The 16,422-nt window shown below is 30.5% G+C and overlaps 1 protein-coding gene across 4 annotated transcripts; it reads left to right on the forward strand.

Moving 5' to 3' along the window:
* Positions 1-8,376: 8,376 nt before the first annotated feature.
* LOC115699208 (DEAD-box ATP-dependent RNA helicase 37) lies at positions 8,377-13,485 on the forward strand. 4 transcript variants are annotated; one of them, XM_030626498.2, is made up of 7 exons: positions 8,377-8,748; positions 9,026-9,917; positions 10,018-10,101; positions 10,405-10,647; positions 10,893-11,060; positions 11,171-11,284; positions 12,406-13,485. In XM_030626498.2, exons 2-7 carry the CDS (start codon positions 9,174-9,176, stop codon positions 12,913-12,915), a joined length of 1,863 nt encoding a protein of 620 aa, XP_030482358.2. In that variant the 5' UTR covers positions 8,377-8,748; positions 9,026-9,173; the 3' UTR covers positions 12,916-13,485. The 4 variants fall into 4 exon arrangements, with proteins under 4 accessions (XP_030482358.2, XP_030482356.2, XP_030482357.2 ...); XM_030626496.2 differs by having other exon boundaries at positions 8,377-8,673; XM_030626497.2 differs by having other exon boundaries at positions 8,385-8,531.
* The last annotated feature ends 2,937 nt before the right edge of the window (positions 13,486-16,422 follow it).

A 16,422-nucleotide genomic window follows, 5' to 3' on the forward strand; every position in this document is an offset into this window, starting at 1 on the left:
TTCTTACCTTTCCAGATTTCATATGGTGTTTTGTGAGTGTCTGGACGTAAGAATACTCTGTTGATGGTATAGCAAGCATTGTTAATGGCTTCGGCCCAAAGACGCTTTGTGAGCTTCTTGCTATTCAACATTACTCTAGCCATTTCTGTTAGAGTACGATTCTTTCTTTCAACCACTCCATTTTGTTGAGGAGTTTTAGGAACAGAAAATTCATGAGAAATACCGTTAGCTTTACAGAATTCATCATATATGGTATTTTCAAATTCCTTACCATGATCACTCCTAATCCTAACAATTTTGCCAATGTTACAATCTTTTTCAACTCGTAATTTCAAACACAAAGATTGGAAAGCTTCAAAAGTATCAGATTTTTCTCTCAAAAAATCCACCCATGAAAATCGAGAAAAATCATCAACACAAACAAAAATATACCTCTTACCATTCAAGCTTTCTACCTGGATTGGACCCATTAAGTCCATGTGCAAGAGTTCGAGAACTCTAGAAGTATTCACATCTGGGACACTCTTGTGAGAAATTTTCAGTTGCTTACCTAACTGGCATGGTCCACATTTTCCCAATGACTCTTTACGTAATTTAGGTAATCCTCGAACAATTCCTGAAATAGACAATTTTTTCAGATTTTTAAAATGGATATGACCAAGTTTTTCATGCCATAGGTCAGTAACATTTTCAATGACAGAATGACAAGTGGCATACGTAGTGAGAGTATAACAATTATCACTAGATCGCAACCCTTGTAACACAATTTCATCAAGAATATTATATACATAGCAATGATTGCTATCAAAGCTCACAGTATAACCCTGATCACAAATCTGACTAATGTTAAGTAGATTAGCTTTTAGTCCTTCAACCAACATGACATTCTTTAGTTTAGGAAGCCCTTCGAATTTGAGAGTTCCCATTCCTATGACTTTACCAGTAAGACCGTTACCAAATGTAACTTCTCCACAGTGCATTGGTCTTATGTTCACAAGAAATTCTTTTTCACCTGTCATGTGTCTAGAACAACCACTATCAAAATACCACATGTTAGAAGCAACAGTTTTGAAACAAGTAGAACCTACCAAGCATTTGTTTTTGACAACCCATTTTTATTTTTGTAAAACATGTTTATTTCCAATGTAATTAGATTTAAACATGTTATGCATGGTTATGCATTTAGGTCGAATGTGGCCTTTTACTCCACAAAAATGGCAAATAGGAATGAAACGTCTTCCAGTCCCTTTGAAATTGTCAAACTTACCGTGCTGCTTCTTTTACGTAACGACGAGTGCTTTCTTTGTAGAGACAGAAACCTGCGAGGTAGAAACAGTTCTTCCAGAAACAAAACTATTAGTTTTAACAAGAGTGGTATTAGAAACAGGTTGTTTTGGAACATAACTCAGCCCAACATGATTGGTTTGGCCAGATTTTGAATTTTTTCAAAGATGGTGGAACCTGGATTTAGCATTTTAACATTCTTTTTAATGTTATCAATTTCCTTGGTTAAAGAAATAATCTTTGACTCTTTTAAAGACAATTCAGATTCACAACATTTAAGTTTATCTTCCAACTCATTAATGTTGTTACACAAAATTTTATTATCTTTAACCAGGGAGCGATTTTCAGCACAAGTTTCCAACCACTTACCAAACATTACCTTGTAGGATTCAACCATGGAATCCTCATCAATTTCTGACTCATCTGATTCGGATCTGGATTCTTCCTTGTTGTCATTGATCAGGATATTGTTCAAGCAAATGCTCTTTCCTTTTTCCTGCAAATTTCTTGACAAAACACTTGTTAGGACAACCTTTTCTTTTTCATCCTCACTACTCTCAGAATCATCACTCCAAGTAACATTTAATCCCTTTTTATTTTTCTTTAAGGTATTAGCACATTCGGATTGAGTGTGACCAAAACCTTCACATTCTCTGCATTTAATACCTTTTTTTATTGTTAGATGAAAAAGGTTTAGAGGGAATATTACCAGAAATGTTACCTTTTGGGTTCTTTGAAAAGATCTTTTTATTTCTAGCAGATTTCATGAATTTTTGGAAATTTTTTGCCAATAGAACCATTTCATCGTCATTTTCATCATCAGAAACAATATTTTCAGAAGCATTAAAGGCAATACCTTTACTTTTCTCATTCGAGAGACTTTGCTTACTCTTTTTCTTGATTTGTTGATTCAATTCAAAGGTTCTTAAAGATCCCATAAGTTCCTCAACCTTCATTTTGCCAAAATCTTTTGCCTCTTCCATTGCAAGCAATTTTGTATCAAACTTGTCAGGAAGAACTCGAACAATTTTTCGAACCAAGACAGATTCATCTAGTTTTTCTCCCAAGGCAAAAAACTCATTAGAAATATCAGATAATCTTTCATAAAAATCATTTAAAGTTTCAGTATCTGACATTCTCAATTCATCAAATCTAGTTTGCAGCATGGTAAATCGTGATCTCTTTACATCAGCAGTACCTTCAAATTGAATTTGAAGGATTTCCCATGCTTCCTTTGCAGATTCACAAGATGAGATTAATTTAATAAAGCCTTCACCAACACCATTAAAAATAGCATGTAAAGCCTTATTATTATAACCAGACAGTTTTTCATCTTCAGTGGTCCAACTGAGTTCAGATTTTACCTGAGTATTACCTTTTTCATCATTTTCAGTAGGTTGAGACCAACCTGTAAGAATAGCTCTCCATGCCTTCTCATCTTGCGATTTGATGAATGCTCTCATCCTGACCTTCCAATAAGGATAATTCGACTCATTCAATAGAGGAGGTCTAGAGATAGAACTTCCTTCTGCAAACAAAGACATCTCACACAAAACAAGTTAAACGGAATAACCTCAAGATCTCACTAAGAATTTAGTGACTTGCTCTGATACCAATTGAAATTTCGTATTTTAATATTCCCAGTTTGATTATTTAATTAAATGATTAATTAAATGCGGAATAATAAAACTGGTACTGAAAACAGCTTTTCGTAGTTACGGAATGCAACTCGTAACTCCGGAGAAACCTTAAAAACAAACAGTGCATAAAAGTAAAAACACACAGAATTTTTGTACGTGGTTTCAACAATCCTTTCAGATTGTTACTAGTCCACGGGGCCACGCCCAGAGATAAGATTCATTAGATCGGTATCAAAAATACAAAGTAATTGACTTATGCATAAATAGACTCCCTCTTATTGTATGCCGCAAGCTTGATGTATTCCACCTACTAACTGAATCTTGATAAAACTCCAAGAGCTCAAACTCCCTTCGATCACCTTGAAGAGTGCTTGAATCCTCCTGATTCAAGGCTTAAAGGCTATCTCCCGAAAGCCTATACAACCATCTCCCGAAGGTTGTGTGCTTGTATCCTCCCGATGCAAGACTTCAAAAGCACTCCCCCGAAAGCTTGTAAATACCCTTCTCCCGAAGGTGCACTGATGTTCTTCTTCGTTGTAGACTTGAATACAGACTCAAGACAATACAAACAACAAATAAACAGAGTAAGAGTAGAACAACTCTTCTCTACAAAACAAAGACATTATTTCCTTAAGATATGAATACAATTCTAAGTGTACGAAAGAGATACAAAACTTAGCAGCTATATGATGTATTTATAATGAATATACATCTCATAGATAACTTACATTTGGTCTGAACAAGACCTCAACCCACTAGAAACTTCCCTAAAATAATTCTTCAATCAGTCCAGGAATTTCCGTTTCTGTACCTACAAAATCGTGGGCAGTAACTACAACTTTCCTTTTATAGAAAAGGAAAGTTTAGCTCCGGTTTTCTCTTCAAGAAACCTGATCTTAGAAAATGGGAAACTCAACACAAGATCAGAATAACAGCTGGTTAGCAAAGAATCAATGTGTAATCAAAACTTACCATATTTACCTCAATTTCCATAAATAGGAAAGATAGTCAACTTTCCTTCCAAGTTTAGATATACACAAATAGGGAAACCATATCAATATATGCCAGCCGAAATATACAAGGAATAATAAAATATTTTTGTCAATTAAATATGCCAAAAATGAAATTAACAAGAGTGTTTTTGCCTATTCTTTGTTTTCTCTATTTTTCTAATTTACCTAATATTTTCATTAATTTTTATCATCACTATTAATTAGTTATGTTTAACTATCATAAAAAAAATCAAAAGTCATGTCATTAAACATTATTTGAGGCTCTTCATTATCATTCTATATCTAAGACTACTCACATTCTTATCATACCAATATATATATATATATATATACTCTATTTATATTATTTGTATTCCTATATAGTTGTAGATTTAATTTAGAATTTATATGAGACTTTTAAGTTTACTTTAACTATTTAACTTCTTCCTATACATATTAATTTTTACCTATATATACATATGTCCGTCTAGCTAATTTCTCACAAAAAAAAATTGTAGAGATAGGAATTCTTTTTTTTTTTGGTAGTTAGCATGTCTTTCATGGAGTCCCTCTTGACTAATTGGAGAGATGAACTAGCGGCTACGAAGATAATAATAGTAAAGTTGAAATTAAGATGAGTTTATATTATTATATATGTTTTTGTATAAATGGATGAGTTTTGTTCATTAATTTTGGATATTTGATCTCTACAAATTTTTGATGTTGCAATTACATAATATATAGGGCTTATTGAATATTTTTTCATGTTATCCTCCTTCTCTACTTATCCTCCTTCTCTACTAGAGAAGTTCCCTATATTTTTCATATTAAAATAATATAATTTAGTTTAAATTAAATAATTACACTAATATGTGTTTGCTTTGCGTATACATAATAAGTAAAAATACCACACAAATCATTATTCTTTATCTTTTTTTTTTTTATGCATATCTAATTATTAACTCTATTGATCCTATTATTTATAAGTTTATTTTAGTTTATTATTTTTTATTTCACACGTATTTTACATGATTAGAGGTGATTCACTAAAAAATACAACTCTCATTATAAGCTTAATTAGAGTGCTCTAATTATTTTCCTTACTCCATGCATAAGCAATATGCTCAATTATATGACAAACACACTCCTATAAGTTGCCACATAATCTCTCTTATTCCTTCTTTTATATATTGATATTGACTGATGATTAATTATATAATGATAATAATATTATGATTATTAGTTTTTCATTAATCATCCACTTAATAATTATTACATATTTATAGTCATTTGTTTTTTATTTGAAAAGATTAAGAGTGGCTTTTCATTTTTAGTAATTTAAATCATATAATTTATATCTATTCTATATAAAGTGTGCCTATATAACTGAATTTCTTGGTTTATGAGAAATTCATGGGTGACTTTTTATTTATATTTAATAAAATAATAAAATATTATTTATATATAATAAAATAAAAATAAAACAAATCTCATCAATATTTAAACTGATATTTGATGCTAATTATTCGAGAGTCACAACCCTCTATCATAAAAAGGTACGTGCCGAGGCATTAATATAGCCATTAATATTGCCCAATAGGTACTAACCACACAAAAAATTGATTTTGGGTTTGTAATTTGTTTCTAATTTAATTTTTATATATATATATGCAAAAATAACATAAATAGACTATATATATTTAATAAACACACATAATATTCACGTACTTAATTAATATATTAATTACTTGATATAAATTAATATCATTTATTTAATTAATTTATTCTTTTGGGAGCTATAAATCAAATAATTAAATTAAATCGGACAAATATATTATCATTTATGGAAAAATTAATTGTTCAATATGACAATGGGCATAGTTTTTTCTTTAAATTGTCTATAGCTAGCTACGTCTTTTTAATCTTTTTTCTTTTAAAAAAAAATATATGATCAAACCATGGACTCTCTAAATTAATATAGGTAAGTTTTGATTATATATCCATTAATATTTGAACTGATATTATTTATTTTTTTATTAAAATTTCTTCAAATTAGAATTCTAAATTGCATTACTGAGAACAAAAAAAAAAAAAAATTTAAGCTTTAAGCTGTAATATATATAAAATGTATAAGATTTTTTCTAAAGCTAAAATTTTTAATTTCATAATAATTAACAATCATTTATCTGTTTTTATTTTTTAAAAAATACTTGAGCTTACCAAAATCTATAAGAACAAAACCAATGAAGAAAATTTTAACAAAAAAAAATGAACGAAGAAAAAAAGTGTCATAAACATTATTGAATAATGGCAATTGCAACCACAAGAATTTCAGCACAAAAAATTATACTTGACCCCTAGACAAGCTTATCATGATCTTCCAATCCTAATAATATAAATAATGAACAACACCTCATTAGTTATTTTAGGAGAATGATGCATGGTTTTGTCAAGAAAATCATTAGATGATAATAATATTTCTCTAACAATGATACCCTAAGTAAGAACTAAGAAGTATTGTAGCGTTTTATTTTTAAGAGCATGAATAATATTAAGACAATTGGATTCCACAATCAAGCTCTTATTCTCCTATTAAAAAAAATACATTAATATACATGTAAATGATTCTTAGTTTTACAATAATAAATTATTAATAAACTCACAATTTCATAAAATTATAAAGCAGTAATTTCAATTAATTTTTAAAAATAATTTATAATTTTTTCAAAATATTGGTTATAATTATTATTTCCAATTTTATAAAAAATAAATATATATTTTTTTTAAAAAATAATTATTAGAAACTTGACATAAAAGGTTATTAGATTATTACCTTATTAATTTTTTTTAGCTCCCATCTATGGGGTATTACCCATTTAGAAGTGTTCCATATATATAAAGTATTTTAACTAAAACATTTCACATTATAATTTGTGAAAAAGAGATTTTTTATCGACAACTTTTAAATAGATGTTATCTTCAATTGTCAATAATTTAGAGATTGATTTTTAATTTTCTTTTTTATTTCACACACATTTAAATTGTGTTTTCTTTAGTATTTGAACATGAATTTTTAGTTTATTTTTGGATTATCTTAAGAACATATTACACTTAAATTATCAAGTTTTCTTAAACACTATAATATATTACATCCAGTATTTACTTTTAATTGTCAAAATTATAAATTATATTATTTAGATATACATAATAATAATCTCACCTAATAAGTAATAATATTTTTTCTTTAATTGTTAATTATATTTTTTAAATAAAGTAAAAAATACCTAACATAAAATTAGTATACGTGCCTCGCACGTAACTTTTTACTAGTATATTTATATAGCTATAAAAAAAGGAGGTGACATTCTCAACATCTTATTTTTTTTAATTACTATATCTAATTTTCTATTTTTTATAATTAATTTATAGTTTTTTTTCTATTTTTTCATATTATTTTAATTTAATATAATCAATCAACCAATTAAATTATAAATATAATACTAAGAATACAAACGTTTGTGTTTTATAAAATTCTCAACAATAATTTTATTCATTAAATTATAAAACATTCTCAAAACTAATTATAAAACCAAAGGTCCATCTCAAGATTAGTTGTTTATCTATTTGTAAATGTTGAAAACTTTAAAGAAAATAAAAACTAATATTTAATAACGTACTAATATTATACATATTGAATCAAATAGTTAATTGTATTATATAATTCGTATTTATATATATTTATATATATAATTTTATACTAAACATCAAATTTAATTCATGTCCTTAGGTAACATGTATTGATGGTCTCATTTTTTTTTTTAAATAATTGATAGTATCATTTAAGTTGTGTATATATCACTATTATATTATTATTACACCATATAACAATTTTGGATGTATATATATGTGTGTTCTTTTTAAAGATTAATTAATTACTCTTTTTTTTTTCAACTTATTTCTCATTGTGAGAATTTGTGTCAATTATCCTTTCTACATCAATTATAATAACAATTAATTTAGTTATGATAATCATTATACTTTTTATTATACTGTTGCTATAAATTATATTAAAAATAGGGCCGAATCCGCGCTTCGCGCGGCTTAGTCTCCTAGTTACATCATAAAACCAATGTAGTGATGATTACATTGTTAGAAATATCTCTTTTGCCATTTTTATTACTTTTTTTTTAAAAAAAAATTAAACATTAAAAATAATAAAACTAAAAATATTTTTGTCAATATATAACTTATTTATTTGATTACGAAATATCATAATACTACTCCTATTATAATTCTCATTTCATTATATTACTATTCACATCACAATTACAATTACGATTCCCATTACAAACACACATATTAGCCTCTAAAGGAAAGGAAAACATAGTAACCTAATAATCACATGCGGACAAGTACACGGCTTCAAATATTGACGGCAGTATCCAAATCCTCTCTATCTCTAGTTTGGTTTAAGGAGAAAATATAAAAAGGTAATAGAAAAGATATATTATTATTTGTAACTGAAAATATAGTTTTGGGTATATAACACCTCGGAAAGAAAATTTCAAAAATCTCAAATAGAAAGAGAAAAGGAAAAAACAAAGATCTAGTTGTGGTAGGTCAAACCGATTTCTACTCTGCGTGTCCGATCTAGCTTTTCCTTCTTCCTCAAAAAGGATAGGGTTTTCCTGAATTTTAGGTTTTTTAATCTTCCTTTTATCTTCTCTACCTTCTCGCCTTTATTCTCCCTCTCAAAGGTTTTGCCTCTATCTTTCTCTGAACTAGGGTTTGAAGCATTTTTATTGCGTATCTTCCAAACGCCGATTATACATGTATATCTCCATTCTAGTTTATGGGCTTTGAGTACTTTTATTTTTTTTATTAATGTTTTTTTGTAGTGCTTGATTTTTTTTTTTTTACTTTTCTGAATTTTTTAGTTATAAGATTTGTGGTACTTTTGTGCATGGTTTTGTTTTGGTAGTTGAATGAATAAGATTAAGGTTTTGCCGTAATGTGTTAAGATCTTTGATTTTATGAGTTTGTTTCTGCTTTACTGTTTTTCTCCCGCTTTCTATATTGATTGATTGCAATCTTGTAATGTTCAATCAGGATTCGACCGAGTGAAGCTATCAAGCATAGGAACAAGGAAAATTTCGTTTGAAGATTCGATATTTGCTTTTGGGTGTTTAGTGCGTTAGGATTTTTCTTTGATATTGTTCGAGCATATTGTTTTGGAGAAGAAGGGGAATTTGCAGTGATGAGCACTTCATGGGCAGATTCTGTAGCTAACTCTCAATCTGAGAGTGCAGTTGCTGGTTCATTTGATAACAGTGCCCCCTCTCGTCCTTCAAGATCATCATATGTTCCACCACATCTTCGTAACAGACCAGCCTCATCCGATGCACCTGCTGTCTCGAATTCTGCTCCATTACAAGCCGGCACTGGCTATGGTGTACCATCTACTGGGTCTCGCTGGAATGGTGGTCCTCGGCAGGATGTTGGGCGCCCTGGATATAGTTCCGGTGGTGGCTGGAACAGCAATAGAGGCAGAGGGGGGTCCGGGTGGGACCGTGGAAGGGAGCGTGAGGTAAATCCATTTGGAACCGAAGATGATGCAGCAGAACCTTCGTTTACCGAGCAAGAGAACACAGGAATCAACTTTGATGCTTATGAGGATATTCCAGTGGAGACAAGTGGGGCTAATGTGCCACCACCTGTGAATACTTTTGCTGAAATTGATTTGGGGGATGCATTAAATAATAATATCCGGAGGTGCAAGTATGTGAAGCCGACTCCTGTTCAGCGGCATGCAATTCCCATTTCTCTAGCTGGGCGAGACTTAATGGCGTGTGCTCAGACCGGGTCTGGAAAGACTGCTGCATTTTGTTTCCCAATCATTAGTGGAATTATGCGGGAGTCTAATATTCAGAAACCTCGTGGGACTCGTACTGTTTTTCCTCTTGCTCTTATTCTCTCCCCTACAAGGGAGTTATCTAGCCAGGTGGGATACCAAATATGTACTTTTAGAGAATTTTTCGATAAGAGACGTATTTGTTTCAGTGTGTAATATATATGTTATTTTCGTTTTGTCTTCCTTGCAGATACATGATGAAGCTAAAAAGTTTTCATATCAAACTGGTGTGAGGGTGGTTGTTGCTTATGGAGGAGCACCAATAAATCAACAGGTTCTGATAACTTCATTTTATTCTTCTTTGATGCTGTTAATTTTGATTGGATATAGGATAAATTTGTTATTGTCTGTTATTTTCACTAGGGAGTTTATACCACTGCTTTCTTTTTCCATTACTATTTTATTGATTCAAGAGTTGATAAAATGGAATTAAATTCCCCATTATGTTATGATAAAACTGGAATTTCACACTGATTATAATTTTTTTTATTATATATATGGGAACCTCACTGTAGCTTGATTTGGGTGACTGATCAGGCGATGCACCTCTTGTTGTTAATTCTGTTTATTTTTCCAGTTGCGAGAGCTTGAGAGGGGAGTTGATATTCTTGTTGCAACTCCTGGAAGATTGGTAGATTTACTTGAGAGAGCTAGAGTGTCACTTCAGATGATCAAATATTTGGCTCTTGACGAGGCAGATCGGATGCTAGATATGGGTTTTGAACCTCAGATTAGAAAGATTGTCGAGCAGATGGACATGCCTCCACCTGGCATGCGTCAAACAATGCTATTCAGTGCTACATTTCCTAAAGACATACAGGTTTGTCTTTGTTTTGTTTTAGTATTAAAATTTATGGTGTTGAGTACTATTAATTCATCTGTGTGACTGGATGATGTACTTCATGTGCTGTTAGCATTCTTGTATGCTTTTTATGTTTGAACAGGTGTTCACACACTGAGGGTTTGATCAAACACACATTGATAGTACTACTACTATTTGTACTTCTGACTTGAGCAATTTTAATCATCTAACTTTACAATCCTTCTACTTTGCTTGTTTTGTAGAGAATGGCATCTGACTTTCTTTCAGGTTATATATTTTTGGCTGTCGGAAGAGTTGGTTCAAGTACTGATTTAATTGTACAAAGAGTTGAATTTGTTCAAGAAGCTGACAAGAGAAGTCATCTGATGGACCTTCTCCATGCTCAGAAGGAAAATGGAACCCATGGCAAGGTAATTTCAGACAGTTTACATGTTTAGGTCATAAGATGCACATTGCTTGGAATTTCTTTTGCTGCTAAGTATTAGCTTTTTATATTGATAATTGTGCCTTGAATATGCAGCAATCGTTGACATTAGTTTTTGTTGAGACAAAGAAAGGAGCTGACGCATTAGAATATTGGTTGACTGGCTCTGGGTTTCCTGCTACAAGTATTCATGGGGATAGATCTCAACAGGTTAGTTAAACTTGTTCCTCTCAAAACCAAACAGTTTTCTAGTTTTCCTTGGATGTGTTTGTGGTCATGTGTGCATTGCTTGATAAGTATAGTTTTTAGTTGTTTGCTCTGAGAGTATAAATTTCTTAATTTTACTTGACAACTGTCTTATTTAGGAAAGAGATAGTGAATATTATTATTGTGAAATACCAACTTAAAATTTTGCTCGAGGATGAATATCAGTCTGACATATCAAATTTCAATTTTGTTTAACTTATGTAAAAAGTTTATGGTGAGTGAGATCAGCAACGTTGATGATTTTCTTTTATGGCGCTAGTATAAACAACAATGAGATTGGTTAGGTTGTAGTAGATGACAATATTAAGATTGTTTTTTGTAGGCCATTTGGTGTTTTCAGGGACATTTACTGAAACACCTTAAATAAGATTTAGGGAAGAATTGGATTGGTAACATTGATTTGATTTGATTTGTTTTGAAAGAATGGGATTTTGGGCAATTGCTACTTGTACTAGAGATCATTTGGTCGGAACTTGGGGTTTTTAGTATTTAACTTGCTGCAGGAAAAAAAAAACCCTTAGAAATGGAAGAAACACATTTTGAAGATAGCCAATTTTCAGAACTAGAAGGATCCATGAAAGATCCTTACATTTCCTTGTTTCAGATGAAAGGAGGATCTGGAAAAACTTGATGAAATGGAATAAGACGAGTGGATGGAACCAAAAAAAAAAAAAGAAAACAGTATCATTGTTTTGATTAGAAAGTGGGCAGTTGTTAGTGTGAATGCTTTTAACACTACACAAGATTGCACATAAAAGGATGCTTGTTAAGTTTCTTACACATTTTGATGTGCTCTCCACCCACAATGCTTACAGATGCTTCCACCTAAAGTATATATGAATTATTTTATGTATCAAACTTCTGCAATAGTGGGGTTGACTGCAATTTTTCACAGTAAAACTTTATGTTTAATAGAAGGGTCTCTAAATTAGATTTTTGAGTTACATTGCTGGGATTTGATCCCATGACCCACCCGCACACACACCCCAATACTCTCTATATGGCTACTTGAGGTAGCCTCAAGTGGCAGGTAAAACTTTATTTAATCACATGTTTATATGCAGGAAAGAGAATATGCATTGAAGTCTTTTAAGAGTGGAAAAACACCAATCTTAGTGGCAACAGATGTGGCAGCGCGTGGTCTTGATATTCCTCATGTTTCTCATGTAATAAACTTTGATCTTCCTAACGACATTGATGACTATGTTCATCGGATAGGGCGAACAGGCCGAGCTGGCAAATCAGGTCTGGCAACTGCTTTTTTCAACGAGAACAATGCATCATTGGCAAGGCCTCTTACTGATTTGATGCAAGAAGCAAACCAAGAAGTGCCTGATTGGCTTACTCGTTATGCATCAAGGGCTTACGGTGGTGGTGGTGGTAGAAATCGCCGTGGTGGAGGTCGCTTTGGTGGTCGTGATTTCAGGAGGGATAGTTCTTACAATAGGGGTCAAGATTACTATGGTGGAGGTAATAGTGGTGGTGGTGGTGGTGGTGGCGGATATGGAGCTGGCGGTGGTTATGGTGGTGGTGGAGGTTATGGAGGTCCAGGAGTGAGCAGTGCTTGGGATTAGTCTCCTGCAACAGGGTTTCTCTAATTTTGTCTCGGAGAATATATATTTTTTCTTCTTTAAAATTCAATGGAAATTTCTTTTTCTTTTTTCTTTTCCTAGCTGTTTATTGTTGTGATCTTCTTGATTCTGATGTGGGGAATGCTATATCCAATTTGTGGGAAGGACCATAGTTTTTGGCTGAAGGGAAGGCCTTGCCTGTAACCAGAGATGTCATAGTAGGGCCAGGTTGATGGTGAAGAACTACTAACAATTTTGGTTACGGGATAGTTTTTGCCTGTTTTGTCCTTATGAACACAAAAAAGTACATGTCTGGGAGAGACCGATAAATATCTTATTACTTACTAACCCGGGCAACTTAGTAGAAAAGCTCAGTTAGAGTTAGGTACAATACATTCTACATATTTAGTCTGTAGATGAGGCTGACGCTTTTTTTTTTTCTTATAAATTTCTTATAGTTTTCCCAATCCCAAACCCTCCCCTCAAAGCATAAATTTAATGTATTCTGTTTTGTCCTGGATAATGTAACAACTCAAGTTAAATTGAAAACGTCCTTTTCTCCTTTTCTGTTTATTATATTATTATTCTTTCAGATTCATCTGTTATGGTTCAAAATGGGCATTTTATGTTTGTACAATTTACTTCACAAAATCTTTAGTTTATGACACGTTGTTTGATACTAATAATTGGAACTTGTCTTCGTCTTTTGTTTTCTCAAACATTTACATGTCAAACATGATCTAGTCGAAATAGTATTTGCAGGTAATGTTTTGTTTATGATACTTCGTTTACCTGCTAGATCATTATTGGGGTTGGGCTTGTATTGTGTTTATATTTGTGCAGATTCACATGTTGTCAAACCTAATCCAACTTGTACATATAGAGACATATCATCCTAAAATCAAAATTATTCCAAAATTACTTTTTCAATCTCTTTCTAGTTCTTTCAATTTTAATATTTTATTAAAGCATAAATCTACAAATTAATATTTTACTATTATTTTAATAATTTTTCATAAAAAAAAGCATAAATCTATAATTTAATATTTTACTATTATTTTAATAATTTTTCTATAAAAATATTCTAAAAAATTTAGAAAATAAAAAAATAAATTCCACCAAAAATATTAAAACTTAATTCAAATATAATTAATCATAAATTTCGTTTATATACGTGTATACAATATTAATCAATATATATTTTAACGTTTTTGGCTTTTTTTAAAAAAAATAAATAAATTAAGATAATAATAATAATAACTCTAATGTGTATATTTTTAGCTTTTTTTTTTAAAAAAAAAAAGATATAATAATAATAATAAAAAAATCAGTTGTACGTGATACTTGAAATAATATTTCAATTGCTTTTTACCACATTTAAATTTTTTATTAAAAAATATTAATTAATTTTTAACAAAATCATACTTTACGTCTTTTTTCGAAATAATAACTTTAATGTCAAGTATCACATAATTATAATTAAATAGCATTGCTATTGGGCATCAGTAGTGCCCAACACCTTTCATAGGTGGCACCCTACGATTGGTTAGTGATATTCTCTAAATCTTAATTTTTTTTTTTTAAGTTATATGGGACCTATTACTTAATTAACTTGTAAAGTCCTTTTTTGGCAAGTTAGTTGACAAAATAATTTTTTCTTTTATGGTAAGATTCTTGTGCATTCATAACCGATTTCTTACCTTGTTTATTCGGTTTATAGTTGCTCTTTTTCTTGTTAGGAAAGTTGCACTTTTCAGTTGAACTTTCATTTGTTTAGAAACTTCTTAAAAGAGAAGCAATTCTCTTTTGGAAAGTTGTCTTTTTTAGAGAAACTTTGATTATTGCCTTTTCCTTATTGATTTCGATTATATCTTGATACAATCAGAATATCTAATCTTTTTTTGGCAGTAATCAAACATTAATAGAGGATCGGACCCAATTATAGCAAGTTTCCCGTTTCTGGTCTGATCTGCTGCGTCAGCATCCGAATCTGATGCTGCAAATCGTATTTTTTTAGGAAAGTTTTTGTACAGCTGTAGATTCGATCTTGTAACTGTCTCTAAGGTTTCTATGTTTTATAAATAGAGCCTAGAGAGCAGTCATTCGAATCACCTCTTCAATTATTCATTTTTTGCATTTATCTTTTGAGAGAAGAGAGTGTTTCTTTGTTTTGTGAGAGCCTAGTTGTTCATCTAGGTTCTAGTTGTTTATTTCTGTTCTTACTCTGTCCTAGAGGTTGTGAAGAACTACTTGACTGAACAAGAGATTGGTCTTCGGGAGAAGACTTGATAAAGCCTTACTTCGGGAGGAAGTAAGCACTTGGTCTTCGGGAGAAGACTTGTTGAAGCCTTACTTCGGGAGGAAGTAAGCACTCACACTTCAAAGACGAAGGGAGTTCGGGCTTGAAGGTGTTTCAAGAAGTCAGATTCATAAAGTGGATTACAAAGGATTGCGGCAATACTTTAGAGGGAGTCTAAACTTGTTTAAGTCAATTGTCTTTGTAATTTTGATACTTTGTTAATTGATTTCATTCTCTGGACGTGGCCATGGGACTAGGAGTGTTCGTGAGAACACTGATACCACGTATAAATCTCTTGTGTCAAGTTATTTATTTTTCTGCTAATATTTTATATTCTGCCTGTTTTGTTTTGTTGTAGCAGAATTACTTTCTGCTTCTGCAAACGCTTACAATTTTATATTTTCTTATATATAACTGACATTTTGCAAAACCACAGTTTTTCAAACCAATAGTGGTATAATACCAATGAGGGCTGCCTTTCAGAATTTCTCATAACTAAAATATCATATTTTTTTAATATTTTTTCTTTTTTTTAATTAAGATATTTAAAAAATAATAATCACTTTTTTAAAACATATTGATCAATAATAACATAACAAACTAATGAATTTTCTCTAATGTCTTAAAAATATTTAAAATTTGAGAAGAAATTTAAGATGAAGATTAGATTTGGGAAATATAAAATGACGATTACAAGTGAACTACGGTAATGACAAGAGATGAGATACAATGATGACAACGAGTGAGATACAATGAGACAACAAGTGAGATACATAAATAACAATAGTTTTGAATGATCGAGATATGAAAAATAATGCATCATGGAAATATCGTAATTTTTTTCTACATCATCCTATTTATTTATTTTTATAAAAATAATTTTTTTAACAAAAAAATTTAAAATACTACATATAATAAATTTTAAACTTCTTAATAAATAATTTCAAATAATAATTAATAAAATTATGCATTTAGTTTTTAATAAATAAAATTATTAATAATAATATGAAATAAGATAATGTATTTCCTCAAAAAAAAAATGTATTTATAATTTTACTATATATTAAAATTATATTTTTAAGTAATTATTTATTATAATACTAAAAAAATTAAATTCGTTATGCCTAATTTTGTATAAACAATTTCAACCCAATTTGATTTGTTGTTTTTGCGTGTCAATTTATGGTGTTCACGTGTTGCCTATATATTTA

This window comes from Cannabis sativa, chromosome 8 (genome assembly GCF_029168945.1).
Source record: "Cannabis sativa cultivar Pink pepper isolate KNU-18-1 chromosome 8, ASM2916894v1, whole genome shotgun sequence".
NCBI classification, from domain to species: Eukaryota; Viridiplantae; Streptophyta; class Magnoliopsida; order Rosales; family Cannabaceae; genus Cannabis; species Cannabis sativa.

Coding starts and splice junctions, on each gene's coding strand:
- LOC115699208 (XM_030626498.2), top strand. CDS start 9,174: ATGAGCACTTCATGGGCAGATTCTGTAGCTAACTCTCAATCTGAGAGT. Junction 9,918..10,017: donor CAAGGGAGTTATCTAGCCAG/GTGGGATACCAA, acceptor TCTTCCTTGCAG/ATACATGATGAAGCTAAAAA. Junction 11,285..12,405: donor ATGGGGATAGATCTCAACAG/GTTAGTTAAACT, acceptor GTTTATATGCAG/GAAAGAGAATATGCATTGAA.